The 17,141-nt window shown below is 43.9% G+C and overlaps 1 protein-coding gene across 1 annotated transcript in view; it reads left to right on the forward strand.

Annotated features, from left to right (window-relative positions):
* The window catches only part of Mical (Molecule interacting with CasL), an 83,083-nt gene that overhangs the window by 39,460 nt on the left and 26,482 nt on the right, over positions 1–17,141 (forward strand). The window contains exon 14 of the mRNA XM_073965525.1: positions 808–5,427. Within this exon, the coding sequence (XP_073821626.1) occupies positions 808–5,427 (4,620 nt within the window). The remainder of the gene's footprint in view (positions 1–807; positions 5,428–17,141) is intronic.

Here is a 17,141-nt window from a genome sequence, read left to right on the forward strand (position 1 = left end):
GGTGGCAGCCGCTGGCCGGAACGCTAATCTTGTGTGGTTCCGGGTCAATCCGATACGAAAGAACCCGCTGTCGTGGGATTGACATTAGTCCCTTGTAAATTGCGGTGATTTATCCTCGGCAGAAATAAATCTATGCGACGTAGGACTCTTCTATTCACCCTATCACTCCCACGCTCATTTGCTAATCCCACCGCCTCTGCTAGAAATTACTCAACCCAAAGGTTGATAGCGAGCGGTCATATGATGTGATGATGTCTCAGAACGTCATACCTTCTACCTGAACATCACAAGGGCTGGGACGAGGAAGTACGGCGTTCAGAGGGGATATGAAATGGGGAGGTCTGCTGATGGAAACAATTAGGGAGAGGTGCTCTGACCCAAGGCAAACCACGGGATCCCAAGTGACGTCATTTGTCAGACCAGGTGTTACGATGGTTATATCTGGCGAAATATGACACTCTCCACTAATTCTGGTATGGGTGCCCTCATTGACCGTGCAAAACGTAGAGCTATAAATCTACTCAACTACTATAGAATCACACAGTCATATTTTCCTAGATCTGAAAATTGTCTGTATTTGTTTTATCTTGTCAAAGAAAATTGAGGTTATGTTTAGCATTACTCATCTATAGAATAATTAGTACGAAGATTTTCTGGTTTATTCTGATATATAAACCTCAATTATATGCCCTGCACTTAATTTTTGAATAAAGTCTTTCTCTTATAAAAATTTAAGTTATATTTAACATTTTGAGGTTATGTTGTCAAAGACATTTTGTAATTTTGTTTCTCTTATTGTCTTTCCAGATTAAATCAACTGTTATACCCCCAAATACAATACAAAAATACAATAGCGGTTCTAATATACCACAATATAGAGGTGGTATGGTTTCGGCAACGGGTATTGGTACAAGTGGGCCCTATTTGGCTAAATATCAAACACCGCAACAGCAACAACAACACCTGCAGCAACAACAACAGCATACTCCACAAATACCTCAATTCAAACCACTGGTACAAGTTGATCCCTCACTATTAACCAGCAATCGCACGCCCTTGCAAAATCCACGGCCCGGAGATTATTTACTTAATAAAACTGCCAGTACCGAAGGTATAGCATCGAAAAAGAGTTTGGAGCTGAAGAAACGTTATCTACTCGGTGAACCGGCAAATGGTAATAAAATACAAAAGTCCGGCTCCACATCTGTGTTGGATTCACGTATACGCAGTTTCCAATCGAATATTTCGGAATGTCAGAAACTCTTGAATCCCAGCAATGAAATAAGTCCCAGCATGAAAACCTTTTTGGATCGCACCAAATTGGGAGAAAAATCTGCCAATGATGCTTTAATGCGTTCCGCCACCAATAACATTTTGAATGACTTGAAGGTGGAAATAACCATACAGAAGGCCTCCAGCACCGCATCCACAGATAATGAAAAGGAGAATGTCTATGTGAATAATAAAAATGAACTAAACAAGTGCATGGAATATACGGAAACGGTGAATGCAGCCTTGCTGGATACCATGGCGGGAAAGAAGACCTCAGCGAATACCACACCCACCAATAATAAAAGCATTTTGGAGACCATAGATTTGACCACCCCGGAAAAAGAAGTGGAACGTGATAAATCGGATAGTAATAAGGTCATAGATCTGACAGGCGATTCACCGGAGCAAAAAAGTAACCGTACCATTCTGGAGGAAAGTGAGATAAAACCTCCGGACGTTTCCAAAGATGTTAAACAGGTAATACCCGACATATTGGGTCATATTGGAGAACAACTAAGTCCCAAGGCCGTATCTGATCGATGTGATAAAACACCTACCCAACAAGATGATCATAGCATGGAAAAGGAGGATGCTCCCGAAAAAGAAGCCCTGCAAGAGGATAACGAAGTGGAGGATGTGCAAATTGAAGTGCCCAACATTGAATGGAATACCCACAAGGAGGGCAGCAATCTGTCATGCTCCTCCAGCAACTCTTCCTGTTCATCACATTCCTCTAGTCTGGAAGATATTGAGCATTTCATTTTGGAATCAACCACTAGTCCTGAAACGCATAACAGTGCTATTGCTATGGTCTCGTCCAGCTCGGGCGGTGGTAATCATCAAGTGCCACGTCTGGAGGTTCATGACAGTTCGGGAACTTTGATGCAAATCGATAGTCTAATGATTATCGATGGCAAATATATTGGGGACCCGGAAGATTTGAAATACATGGAATTACCCGAGGGTGTAACCTTACCCGAAGAGGCTGCCGTAAAAACCATAGAACTGGAACATGAAGTGGAGACTGAGCATGAACCCGTTACTGCCACACCCGAGCCCGTAGAGACCACAGTAATAGAAGTGGGCAAAATGAGCACAGATGATCCCCAGGAGTTGGACGGGGATTCAGAAGTTGAAGCAATACCACCACCACTGCCCGAAACAGGACCACCACTGCCGGAAAAAGGTCCACCCAAAGTGATACCCTCCATGCTGAAGTTTGATACCAAGAATGAGAACAAAATCGAAAGTCTTAAAAATTTACCTTTGATTTTGGATTCGGGCACCGTGGACAACACCAAGGCCATCAAACCAAAAAGCCTTAATTTAAGTAGCGCACAAAAGTCTTTGGAATCACCCATTACCTCGCCCCTCATAGATATGGATAAGACACCCACAGGTGATCTACTTTCAAGATGTTCGGATTCAGAAACTGAGCCAACTGGAACAGCACAAATTTTAACCGAAACAGAACTTTCCGATTGGACGGCAGATGATTGCATTTCAGAGAATTTTGTGGAACTGGATTATAGAAGATCGAGCAGTGATCGAGCCTCCGCTAAGGGTAAAAGTCACAAAAATTCCAAGCGCAAGGGAAGCATTGAGGCAGCACGTTTACCCAGCACCAATGAGGTAATGCAAGAACTGGCCAAGGCTGTGGCCCCCGTGGCAGAATTTGAGGGTATCCTTAAATCAATTGATTTGGATGATATTGAATTTATGGATACCGGGTCGGAAGATGAAAGTTCTGGCACTGAACCCCATTCGGCCACAAATACCGCCCTGTTACGCAATCGTGGTTATATGGAGTTTGTGGATCAACAACAAACCACACCCAAGCATTCGGCAAAACCCATTACATCTTTGGATATTTCCAAAGCCCACATACCGGTGAAGCGGGATGAACGCCTTGGTGTGGATTACATAGAGCAAGGGGCCTATATAATGCACCACGATGATGCCAATAAGACACCCGTCAATGAAACCACCAAACATGTAATGGGAGGTGGTGGTAGTTCCAGTATCATGAGTCAATCTTTGACAGATTCCAGTACCATCAATGATTTGGAAGATGATAGTGCCAATTCACAAATACAAATATCCACAACATCAGCATCATCCTCTAGGCAGGCAGGAGGAGGAGGAAATAATAATGTCACAACTAACACCTTTACCGCAACAACTACGGAAGAAAGTGAGGCGTTAACAGTGGTTTCTAGTCCTTTAGATTCTTCACCACACACACGCAACAGTCAGAACAAGAAGAATTATCTGGTAGATGACAGTGGTTCAACTCCCAGTAGCACTGATAGGGCACCCAAATCCTCACAATCCACTTCCTGTACCAATTCGGCAACCACATCAAGTAAAAACACACCACCCAGACAATCCTCTAAGGATAGCCCCAGTTTGGGTCTTCTACCAGGTGATCGTAGATCCAATGATGAACTTTCCTATGAGGAATATGTTAGAGCTTTACAACAAAAAATTGTACAAATAAGTACCACAGCACGCGGTGATTCATTGGAGGCCAAAAAGCAACGAAGAAAAAGCTCAAAAGGCGAAGCGGCGGCGGCTACCCAGCAACAAACATCTGTGATAGACAATACGACGGCAACACCAACTAATTTAAGGACCAGTGAAGAGCAGAAAACAACGACCAGCCAAGACACTACCACAACAACAGCACCTGCATCTTCGCAACAATCTGCACAGAAAAAAGTACCTGAAATTCCAACGCTCACTAGTAAGCTGGAGGAAATTACCAAAGAACGCACCAAGCAAAAGGATCTAATACACGATTTAGTCATGGACAAACTGCAGTCCAAGAAGCAACTTAATGCCGAAAAGCGTTTACATCGTAGTCGTCAACGCAGTATTGTAACCAGTGGCCTGGGAGGAGGAGGAGGAGGAGCGGGTGGTGCTGGTTGTGGTTATTCCAGTGGTTCTAGTCTTAGTCCAACACCCAAATTGGCAGCAGCAAACTCCACCACAGACACCAATTGTACCAATCAGGCCCATTATCATGTTTCCACTGCCGCCAGCCAGCCGAACCCCACATCACCATCGGCTCGAACAGCGGCGGCAACACAACGTTTCCTAAGCAACAGTTCCAGTTTTAAGGAAAATAATCCAACCACAACAACAACTAGTTATGTGTCACCCTATGGTGGCATGGAAGCTCTCTCGCCCATACGGGCCAATGCCTATAAAATGCAAAGGCCTTTCAGTGAGCACCTCGAAGGGGAACAAATGAAGAACTTTGAGCAACGTTATAAAATCAACAAAACCCCATCCTTTTCATATGTAAGCGCACAACAAAAGAGCATGGTGGCGGCAGTAACACAACAACAGCCCATGGGTAGCTCCACACCCATACCACCCTTAAGGCAAAATCGTGGAAGACATGCCGCCAATGTAGATGGCAAGGAGACCGCCATTAACAAAGACACTAACTTTTCTACCTCTACGGAAAATCTACGCAGTGAAGCAAGGGCCAGGGCTAGACTTAAATCCAATTCAGAATTGGGTTTGAGTCCTGAGGAGAAAATGCAATTGCTAAGAAAACGCATACAAAATGAATATAGCAGCAGCAACAGTGGTGGTGGAGCTAAACAAACGCCAACAACAGCAGCCAATCAGCCAGGAGCTTATGAACGACAAACTAGTTTACGTGATTCCAAAATGAACACCTCCAAGAGTGTTAATGATTTGGCCTATCAAATGGCTTTAAGTGGTGGTGCAAAGTCAGACAATTTAAAACCCATTGCCAGTGTTAAAAATGATTTCACCTCAGATCCCAATATACTATTGTCTTCACAACAACAACTGCATCAGCAGCAACAACCAGCAGCCATTGCTGCTGGAACTAAAAAACTCAATCGTCGTGCCAAGGATCCAGAACGTCGCAAGTCATTGATTCAATCACTGAGCAATTTCTTTCACATCAATAATAAAGAAAACAAATCATCGCCGCATCCCCCCAACACCGCCGCCGCCAGTAATGTTAACTCTGCCGCGGCAGAGCAAACTGGTACTGGTGCCCGTGGCAGCAGCAATAGTACTCCAACTACCACCCCATCATCGGGAGGTGGTGGTATTGATGCTGTTCTTAGTCGTTTCCGTATTTCACCAAAATCCAAAGAAAAGTCTAGGGTAAGTCCGAAAATTCGTTTAAAATTGAAATGTCTTATTTTGTAAATATTACTCACATGCTTAAACAAAGCGTTTATTGCAAATTGTATGTGTTTTGTTTTGTTGTATATCTTCAAGTGGGTGATGGCTTTATTGTGATAAGGTGTATTTAAGTTTAGCATTAAGTATTGGTTGTGGTTATTTTTAGTGTATTATTTTTGATCGCCTATCATTTGAATGCATACCATATTCGAGATGCTGAGGTGTGTGAAACAAGCATAAAAAATTGAGGTCATGAATAATAATTAAAAATGTCAGGAAAGTGTATAAATAATTAAATTAGTTTTTAACATAACCTCACTTTACAAAGGGAAAATCAGTCTCATCGAAACAACAATAATAATTGATCCACGAACATCCCAGATGGGACAAGGGAGACTTCTCTCATATCAATGAGTGCACCCCGATTCATATTAGCTCAATGATATGGGACCTACTGTTTATTGCCGCGTCCGAACGGCGTGTCCTAAGGCACCACTTGTAGAGAAGTTTTACATGGCTGAAATACTCAGGAAATGTCGCCAACATCACTGAGGGGTATTTTTTCACCGTTGAAAATTTTGATGTTGCCTGGCCTGGGAATCAAACCCACTACCTTTAGTGTGCAAGGCGGGTGTGCATACCATTGCACCACGGAAACAACAATGTCATATATTTCCTTTACTTTTTCTCCCCAATTTTGAGTATCATAAACTTTTCGATATAGTGCCAATTCACAATTCACACCCAGGCAGGGTGGAAAAAAATCTCGACCTAATGTCATGATTAATGGGGGTTATTTTGAACGTAAATTCCCCGTGTGTTTTCACACTCTCTCCTTGAAGTTGAAACGGCAGAGCGACAAAACCCAGGCGAACTTAAGAACAAATGTCTTTCCTACAACAACCACTGAAGAAAGTAAGGCCGTTAAATAGTTTCCTTTAGATTCTTCACCACACACACGCAATAGTCACAACAAGAAGGATTATCTGGTTGTTGTTGTAACAGTTCGGTTGTATTCGGAAGCTCTTTCCTGAAAATTATAAAGGAAGAATGGAACGAGAAAAGAAAATGGAATATATTATTAATCAGTTGTGTGAATAGGATTTGATGTTGGCAATTGAAGGAATTGTGCTACTTCAATTGGATGTGACCACAAATCAACAGGGGTTAGATTTGTGGGGGCGGACGGACAGTTGAATAGATGTGAAGTATCGTGAGGGCTCTGATGGCAGGAGGGGCACCTGTTTATGGTACCGGGAACAATGCGTTCTCTGTAGGAATTGAGAATGCTACTGTAACCAGAACTAAGTTGTGCCAGTATGGAACGAGTTTGCCTTGGAAGAAGCCTCTCACTATCCGAAATTGCTGGAGGATGTTGATTTAGGACTTTATTGTTTTTGTACACACTTATGGCTTCGGAGACCGCCCGTTGGTGCACAATGTTAAGGGAGTCCGTGTAAGACAATCGGTTGACGTCCGATGGAATGACGTCTTGGATGTCATCACGGTAACACCTGAAGTCCTTACGGATGCGTCTAGGTGGTGGATCTTCCATCACTACGTGATGGTTGGGGTGACTCGGCTGATGGCTAGCCAGCAGGAACTGTCTAGTCAGCAACACATTATGTTGCCTGACTGACAGCATCCTGGTCTCCTCATGAAGATGATCCACCTGTGACATCTGGACGCAACCCGTAGCAATTCGGAGAGCATTATTTTGCGTCGTCTGCAGGATTCTCCATTGGGTGTCACTCAGGAAGGAAGTCCAAACCGGGGCAGCATAATTGAAGACAGACCGACCGATGGCCTTATAGGTCGTTATCAATGTCTCCTTATCTCTGCCCCAGGAGGTGCCAGCTAAAGCTTTAAGGACTTTGTTCCTGGATTTCACTTTCTGGTTGATGTAGGTGGCGTGCGAAGAGAAGTGGAGAAGATTGTCGAAAACTACCCCAAGGATCTTTGGACTATGAACAGTGGGGATACGCCTGCCTTCGACAAATACATCAAGCTGGTTGTTAACTTCCTTCGTCCAGGAAGTGAATAAGGACACTGAGGACTTTGTAGGGGATAGCTGAAGATTGCGCTCCCGGAAGAAATTTGTGATGGTGGCTAGGTAGTTGGAAATTCTAGCACTTACGTCGTCGATGTCAACACCAGATGAAATTATGGTGCAGTCATCAGCATACGACACCACCGAAATATCTGCTGGCGGAGGAGGGAGATTAGCAAGATAGATGTTGAATAAAATGGGGGATAGTACTCCACCTTGGGGTACTCCCATTTTAATCTTGCGGAATTTGGATTTTTGGCCTCGGAATTCAACGAAGGCTTGCCTACCATTAAGGTAATTGGCAATCCAACGCTTGGCGTCATTGGGAAGGGTGGAATTCATGACGTCAGAAATCAGCATGGAATGGTCGACCGTGTCAAATGCCTTGGACAGGTCAAGCGCTGCCACAATGGTCCGTTTGGGTGGTCGTAGCTGATTTAGGCCGTTCGCAATCTTTGTGGTTATCTCTTGCAAAGCCGTGGTTGTGCTATGAGCTTCCCTGAAACCATGTTGGTGGGAGGCAAGGTGAAAATGCTGTTTCAGGGATGGGAGCAATAGGGACTCTAAAACCTTTGCTACTGGTGAAAGCATGGAGATCGGGCGGTAGGATTCCCCATTTGTAGCGGATTTGTCTGGCTTTAGAATAGGAATTATACGAGCCACTTTCCAAACGTCTGGAATTACCAATTGGGAAATTGATAGTTCCAGGACCTTTGTCAAGTAGCTCAAACCTACTGCTCCCAACTTCTTTAACATTACCATGGATATGCCGTCTGGCCCAAGGGCTTTAGATGGTTTGGATTTGGAGATAATTCTCTCGACTTCACTGGATGTGAAGGAGATGGGCTGCAAATCACGCTTTAGTGACTTGCATCTCCGGAAAACGGCTCGCCTGGACCTGCTCTGCGAAGATGGATGCTCAATGAATTGGCGGCAGAACTGTGTTGCACACTTTTTGGCATCGGAATATGTAATGTTATTGAAGGCTATAGCAGGGAGATTTCTATTCTTGTTGGAACCAGATAGATTTTTAATTGTGGACCAAAGTTGCTTGGAATTAATTGTGCAGTGGTGGAGATGTTGAATCCACTTGGAACGCCTGTGTTCGAGAACCAGGTTCTCAATTTCCGCGTTCAATTGCCCAATTCGTTCGTCAGCTGGGTCATCGACACGTATTTGATCGCGCTGTTGTGCCAAACGGGATGCCCTGGATGGATAATTTGGTCTCATGAGAGGAATTCTGCCCGCTGGAATAAAGCGCTTTGCCGCCTTGAGGATTACTTCCCTTAGTGTTCTCTCACCCTTTCTGGCACATGAGGGCGGCGGCAAGTGACGTAAGGAGTCGTCAATGAAATTCGTGAAGCCATGCCAGTTGGCTTTGTTGTAGTTCACGAATGTGCGCTTGTCGGGCTCAACGAAATCGCTAGGTTTCTCCACTGTGACCAAGATTGGAATGTGGTCGGAATTTAGCGCGACTTTTGTTTGCCAAGATGCGAAAGGAAGGAGCGAGGGACTAACGATGGAAATGTCCGGAGAACTCGAGCATCTGGCTGTAATTCTAGTGGAGGATTCCTCATTGATGGATGCGAAGTCGGATTCGTCTATCTGGTCCGCAATAAGAATACCGCGTGGATCGTTCGGCAACTGGGAGTGCCATATCTCGTGATGAGCATTGAAATCGCCAAGAACAATTCGGTTATCCCCTTGAAGCAGATGAATTATGCTAGGGTGATAACTTGCCCCAATGCTGTTGACGGGCGGAATGTATACATTGATGATCTCGATATCAGAATCATCGGAATGAACTGAGATGCTCATGACCTCAAGGAAAGGATCGAAACGGGGGGGAACAGGAGGCGGCGTCAGAGTGTATCTGACGTCTCGCTGGATGATAAATGCGAGGCCACCTCCATGATCCCTTTCCCTATCTCGTCTGATGATGTTATAATTCCCTGAGGACGAGAGGGAACAATTACTGGTCAACTTCGTCTCCTGGAGAGCAGGATTATCTGGTAGATGTTAGTGGTTGAACTCCCAGTAGCACTGATAGGGCAACCAAATCCTCACAATGCACTTCCCGTACCAATTCGGCAACCACATCAAGTAAAAACACACTTACCAGACAATCATCTAAGGATAGCCCCAGTTTGGGTCCCTTACCAGATGGTCGTAGATCCAATGATGAACTTTCCCATGAGGAATATGTTACCAGATTGGCCTTTCTGCATAGGATAAATTGCCTTGTTTTCATCCACCTTCCTAGTGGGGGATATTTATTTCATATGTGTAACTAGCATGTCGATCTTGACCCTTTTTGGAATTTTTAACGAAGGAAGTCCTTGTGGTCCTGATAACAATGATTTAATTTTTACGTGGGCAAGTCCATACCTTCTGAGATAATCGCCTAAAAGCTTTAAACCCCCTGCCTAAATGACTGTTAAAGGCGAGAACACACGAATTGAGTGTTCGATTAGGCCGAAGCTTTGATAATCGCAATATTTCCTTCAAACGTACATCAAGTTCCTATATCCGGACAACTTCTTCGTTCTCGCTTAAGTGCAGTTTAAGAACTTTCCGAGGATCGGCTTGAAATTTTCACCGAATGTAGTCCTTGAGGTCCCTATTACAACGATATATTTTTTTTCATGGGCAAGTCCATAGTTCCCTGCATATTAACCCAAAAAGTTCCAAGAAATCCTACGGTTATAAACTAAAATGGTAGGCGGGCATCCTAAATATTGTTGTTGTTGTAACAGTGTTTTTATTATTATTCCTCTGTTCAATCTGGCTCTGGGTCTATCTCCAGTTCCAGAAAAATGGCTGCTTCGATGGGATGTAGCCACAGATCCACTGGAGTTAGATGGGTAGGTTTGGCTGGGCAGTTGAAAAGGTGTTTTGTGTCGTGCGGGCCCATGCCACATACTGGGCAGATGTCTTGCACGGCGCGGTCGATTTCCGCCCAATAAGAATTTAGGCGACTGCAATATCCCGAGCGTAGTTGAGCCAAAACTACTCTAGTTTGTCGTGGCAGCTGACGCTCCTCAGCTGCAATAGATGGGGGATGTATTTCGAGGACTTTATTCACACTATAACTGCTTAAGGTCTTGGCAACTGCATCCGTGTGAATACTATTTAAACCTGCTTGATACGCTTGTTGATCTAGGGGTTCTCTCCTGTATCGTTGGACCTCTCCCCCTAGAGCATGGATATCCTTCCTGATCTGCCTGTATGTGCCGGGTCTAGCCACAAGATGATGATTGGGATGGCTAACACGATAACATCCCAGCAGGTACTGCAACGAAAGCATCTCATTGTGTTGCTTTACTGGAAGAATCGTTGCCTCCTCGTGTACATGGTCCACTGAAGATTTGAGGAGGCACCCTGTTGCTGTTCTCAGGGCGGCATTCTGGCAAGTTTGAATATTTTTCCAATTCGTATCTCATTATCTCGGGGGCCAGACTGGCGCCGCATAGCTTACCACAGACCGACCTATCGCGTTGTATGTGGTCAACAAAGTTTCTTTATCTGCACCCCAAGTGCTGCCGGCTAGGGACTTGAGGACCTCGTTCCTACTCTTCAGTTTGTCGCAGATAGCTGTGGCGTGCGCGCACGACGTTAAAGTCGAATGTGACCCCTAAAATTTTTGGGCAGTTTGTGGTCGGAATTCTGCTACCGTCGACCACAACATTCAATTCTCTTCCAAACTGCGCTGTCCATGTGGTGAACAGAGTGCCTGTTGATTTTGTGGTGAAATCTGCATATTCCTCGAATGGAAAAAGGTGGTAAGATCGGTTAAATAGTTGTTTAGTCTCTCACAGATGTCATCCGGATAGGTACCCGACGCCAGGATCGTGCAATCATCCGCATACGTTACGATCTCGATATCACCCCACCTTGGGGAACTCCATGTTTCACTCTACGGGGTTTGGACTTCTTGTTCCTGAATTCCACATACGACTGGCGTCCTATAATTGACTATCCAACGTTTCAAGCTTGGCCGGAGGGTTGTCTGCTCACTGTCCTCAAACAGCGTGGAGTGCACGGCCGTCTCTGGTTGAGTCCTTGACAAATATGTGTGGTAATGGCGTGCAGATGTCGTGCTGTGGTGCTTACGGAATCCATGCTGATGATCGGCAACTCGACAGCTATTTCTGATACTGGGGAGGACTAAGGCCTCAAGGGTCTTTGCTACGTAACGTCGCCAAACGTGACTGAGGTCCTATCTTCCCTTCTTCCAGGGTTCGAGAGTGACTTAACCGTTGCCCACAATTCACCTATACCGGCTCCAATGTTGCAACTCTTCAGATGATTTAACCACTTGTTCCGCTTGTGCTCGCCGACCAGCCTGTTAACTTCCAGTGTCAGCTCCCTGACTCTGGGGTCATTGGGGTTGGTTCGGCGAAGCTCATCACGCTCATTTGCTAATCCCGTCGCCTCTGCTGGGAAGTTTGGTCTTACTTTGGGTATTCGACCAGCAGGGATATGGCGAGCGGCTGCAGCAGTTATGATATCTCGGAACGTCCTTTCCGCTACCCGAACATCAGAAGGATTGGGCAGTTCTCTGAAGCGGTGATTGGTGAACTCTCTGAAACCCGGCCAATCAGCTTTCTTATGATTGACGAATGTGCGGCGTTCAGAGGTAATGAAATCGGGTGGTCTGCTAATGGAGACAATTATGGGGAGATGGTCTGATCCAAGGGAAATGACGGGTTGCCAGGTAACGTCATTTGTCAGACCGATGGTTATGTCTGGCGACACGATGGTTATGTCTGGCGAGCTGTGACACTCTCCTCTAATTCTGGTAGGGGCGTCCTCATTGACCGTGCAAAACGTAGAGCTGTCAATCTGCTCAGCCAGCGCTGTACCTCTCTGGTCGTTTCCGATTGACCCATCGGTCTGCATATTTAATGAGAGCTTCATCTCTGCAGTTAATGTGGTGAACAATGTGGCTGTTGACTCAGCGGCGAATAATTCTATATTGCACCCTTGGAATAGATAGACATTTAGCCTGACACATAAGTTAAGAAGAATAGAAGAAGTATGAACTGGGGCCATAAGCGTACAATCATTAGCGAGAGAAATTATCGCAATGCCGTGGGGAAGGCGTGAAATTGCAACATGGGAGAGGTTAAACAGTTCCGGAGCTACCATTAAGAAACTCCCTGCTTCACTGTACGGGTTTGGAGTTCTTTTTTTCTGAATTTCACATAGGACCCAACGTTTAGGTTGAATAGCGTAGCATGACTAACTGTAGGCGAACGAGATTATATAAACTTTGATACGGCAAAAATGTACCTCATAGAAATAAAGGTTTTAGACCCCACATGTGTTTGGAAGAAGATGGGTTATATCGGTTCACTCCTTGGGTACCTCCAACACAAAAATTTCATATTGTCCACTAAAATGGTGCGCACGATAACTCTCGAAGGATGTAGCGATTTGGTGTAAACATTGCCAATCACATTATTTTTTTTCCAAACTTAGTTCATGTTCGAAGATCCACTTCTTCTGCTACATCCGACACAAAAGTAAACAAATTTTTGCTAGGTTAAGTTATGAGGACGCGTGACTGCAATTAATGCAGTCGCTCCACTCGGAGACCAAAGGTCCATTGTGTTCATCCTGTAAATAGAAAAGAAAAGATAGAAATAAAAAAGTCAGTTAAAAGTAGATTTTTTTTAAGTTTAAAGACGCTTGGAGTTCCTTCCGCATAGCCGTTTGAGGCTTCTTGAGAAAAGAACAATCACTGATGGATCCATGCTAGATAGGTCTGAGGCAGAAGAGAACTCATAGTAGCCGAAGAGTCTGTGTCTAGTGTTGTTTAACATTGGGCGATGGCATAGTAGGCGCTCAATCGTTTCAGTCTCCTCCTCATCTTTGCATAGCCTGCAGTAATCGACACTACAGTCCCACAGACTAGTTCTTGATCTTATGTGGCAGTGCCCCGTCATGAGAAGTAGCAGGGAAGAAATTCTACGGCTCGATATTGCCAGCCAGATTGTTATTTTATTAAAGGTTTCACAACGAATGAAAATTTATTTTTAATAATTTTCTGTATAACATGACAACTACAAAAAACTATGTTAACTAGATATTTTTCAAATACAATAAGTACAGTGGTAGTATTAGGTAGTTCATTCTTCTTTTTCAACACAGATAAGCCTCGAGATCCTACATCCGGGCTCGTCTGCTATTTGCGAGCAGATAGATCTCTGTAGAAGTTGTCCAGTTTATTATTGAAGTGACACAGAGAGGGATGCACAGTTTCCTCAATTTAAATATTTGAAGACTGCGATCCTGCACGTGCCAGCTCATCGGCAATTTCATGTCCAATTATTTCACAGTGTCCTGGTACCCAGCAGAAAGTGATTTCATTCTTCAGCCTTCCTAACAATCCTCTACACGTGTTAACACTCATGGACTTAATAGGATTTGAGTGCCAGGAAATCCGCCGGGCTGTCCACAAAAACCACTATCGGTCTCTCATAACCACGCAAGTTGATCTGAATCAGTTCTAGGGCCTTTACAATGCCTAATACCTCCGCTTGGAAGACGCTACAGAACTGGTTCAGCTTATAAGACCGGTTTACATCGAGCTCATCGCAGAAGAGTCCGGCTCCTGTGCCCTCTTCCATTTTTGATCCATCTGTATAGATGACCAAGCTTTGTGGAATTGGTCTTCCATAAGTCCAGTCACTCCTAGTTGGAATCAAGACCCTAGCCGTTTTGAAGTTCATTATTGGTGAGAGGTAATCACTTATCTCCATAGAGTCTAGACAGCCTCCTTTGTGAAGTATAGAAGCGTGTCCAGAACGCGACTCACTCCAGCACTTCATCTCTCTGAGCCTAAAAGCGCTTCTGGCTGCGATGTTTTCAGCTAGAATATTTTGTGGCTTAATATAAGGCATTGCGTTTAGCGCAGCTTGCGGTGTGCTTTTGACGGCGCCGATGATTAGGATTGATGCTGCGCGTTGTACTTTATCCATTTTTCACTGGATTGACTTCGTACAAAGCGCATGCCACCATGCAAGACATCCATATGTTAAGACGGGACAGACCACAGTTTTATATATCCAATGTATAACCTGAGGCCTTATCCCCCAACTCTTACCTATTGAATTCTTACAGGAGTAAAGTGCAAACCTTGCTTTGTGCGCTCCTCAATGTTCCTATTCCATCGTAGTTGATGGTCAAGGACTACACCAAGATATTTTGTTTCCGTTTATACCATCCAAACCGGTAGTGGGAAGCTTTCGATTTTCCAACTTCTTGTAAAAAAGTACGAAGTTAGTTTTTGTAGGATTTATACTAAGTCCATTGGTCTTGGCCCATCTGTATAGTCTACAGAGAGGGCCCTGCATAAGCTCTGACAATGTTGAGACAAATTTCCCGCTTATAAGGATGACTACATCGTCGGCATAGGCCACGATCTTAGTTCCCATTTATTACTAAGAACCAAAGTAGCGGTGAAAGTACTCCCACCTGAGATGTACCCCTAGTAACCGATATCCTAATGGAACTCTCTCCCAATCTTGAGTTAATGATCCTGCTTTTAAGCATCTCATAGATCCACCCTGTCAGGGTAGATGAGACCCCCAAGTCTTCGGAGACATTGTGAATTGATTCGAGCTTTACGTTGTTAAACGCTCCTTCAAGGAAGGCATCTAGTGTGAAGTTCGATGCCTCCATATTCTTCTCGATGTGCCCCACTACGTCATGTAATGCGGTTTCGATAGACCTCCCTTTGGTATAGGCATGTTGTGCTTTGCAAATCTGAGCCGGGCATAAACTAGATCTTATTTCAAGGTCCAAACGTTTTCCAAGGGTCTTTAGTAAAAAGGAAGAAAGGCTGATTGGTCTATTATCGTTTGGTTCACAGTGACTAGGCTTCCCCGCCTTGGGGATAAACATCACAGTCACCTCTCTCCATTAAAACGGAATATACCACAGTAATAGACACGCACTGAAAATTTCCATCAGGATGGGTATCACGTTCGGTGAGTTTTGCAGCAGCGGCGGATATACACCATCTGGTCTCGGAGATTTGAAATGATGAAAAGTATTATAGCCCATGAAATGCTGGCAGCGTTTATTAGCCTGCTAATCAGATTTTCATTTTCCTCAGTAAAAATGCGTATCCCACCGTGTACAGGTGCTCTTGAAACAATTTTAAATTGAAGGTGCTTACACCTTGGAAGTTTTTGCGGATTCTGAAACTACAATGTTCATAGATGAGAAAAATCAAAAAACAAAAAAAAAAATCGCCGGAGCGCTTTTTAAATAAATCGCGATTTAAGTTGACAATTTCAGGGGTTGTTTAGTTTTTCACGATTTTGCTTAGAAACCGCAAGTCCAATCGAAATGGAGCTAAAGAAAGTGTTGTAGCTACGAAAATTCTCTACAAGACCGTCCTTTATGGTATTTTCGTAGTTTTTACCATTTTTGAGATATAGAAGTTCAAATTGGGACAATGCACTGACTGTATCGCCCCCTTATAAAACAATACCATGAAGGGTGCGCCTTAATTAACTTTTGATGAAAACCGCTTACACAGGGAAAGTTTTTGTGAATTCTGAAACAGCAGTGTTCATAGATGAGAAAAATCCAAAAACAAGAAAAAATCGCTGTAGGGATTTTTAAATAAATAGCGGTCAAAATTCAGATTTTTAGGTTTTTTATAGGTTTTCACGATTTGGCTTGAAAACTGCAAGTCCAATCGAAATGGAGCTAAAGAAAATATTGTAGCTGTGAAAATTCTCTAGAGGATTGACGTTTATCATTTTTCCCAGCCTGTACCATTTTTGAGATAAAGAAGCTCACTTTACATTTTTAGGTTTTTTTGTTAGGGTTTCGCGAATACGGTACTTGAATACGGTAAGTTTTATCGATATGAGACCTGAGAAAATCTTAAAGCTGTGAAAATTCTCTACAAGACTGGCTTAAGAAACTTATCCTAAGTTGTAACATTTTTTATACCCTCAGCATTTTTGCTAACGAGGGTATATACACTTTCATACGGGCAAAATGTGCCTCATCGAAATAATGGTTTTAGACCCCAAGAATGTTTGGACGAAATGTGTTTCAGACAATTTGGAGTCGATTGAGCAATGTCCGTCCGTCTGTCTGTCTGGCTGGCTGGAGCGCACGATAACTTTCGAACGGATGAATCGATTTGGTTCAAATTTTGGCTTTCGTAATATTTTGCCCAAAATTAGTTTAATTACGAATATCGGTCCACTCCTTCCGGTACCTCCCCCACAAAAGTTCGAAAATGTTCGGAAAACTTGTGCGCACGATGACTCTTGCAGGAAGTAACCGATTTGGTCCGTAATTTGCCCACCGTAAAATGTGTACCAAACTTAGATAATGTTTCAATATAGACTTAATCGGCCCACTCCTTCGGGTACCTCCCACACAAAATTTCGGAAAAGTTCAGTTTAGGGCCATCTCTCGAATCGCTCTGATATTTGTTTTAGCAACTTGTATTCACTGCCCTCCATACGACGGTACAAGTTTAACTAGGGGCAAGTCCATACTTCCTGAGAAAGTAGCCTGAAAGTTGCAAAAAACCCCTATGACACCGTGTGAGGTGGTTGGAGAGCAAGGTAACTCTAGAATGGATCTGCCGATTCGTTCCAAAATT

The sequence above is a fragment of the Musca autumnalis genome, unplaced genomic scaffold (assembly GCF_047663935.1).
Source record: "Musca autumnalis isolate F117 unplaced genomic scaffold, ASM4766393v1 scaffold_1, whole genome shotgun sequence".
Lineage (NCBI taxonomy): Eukaryota > Metazoa > Arthropoda > Insecta > Diptera > Muscidae > Musca > Musca autumnalis.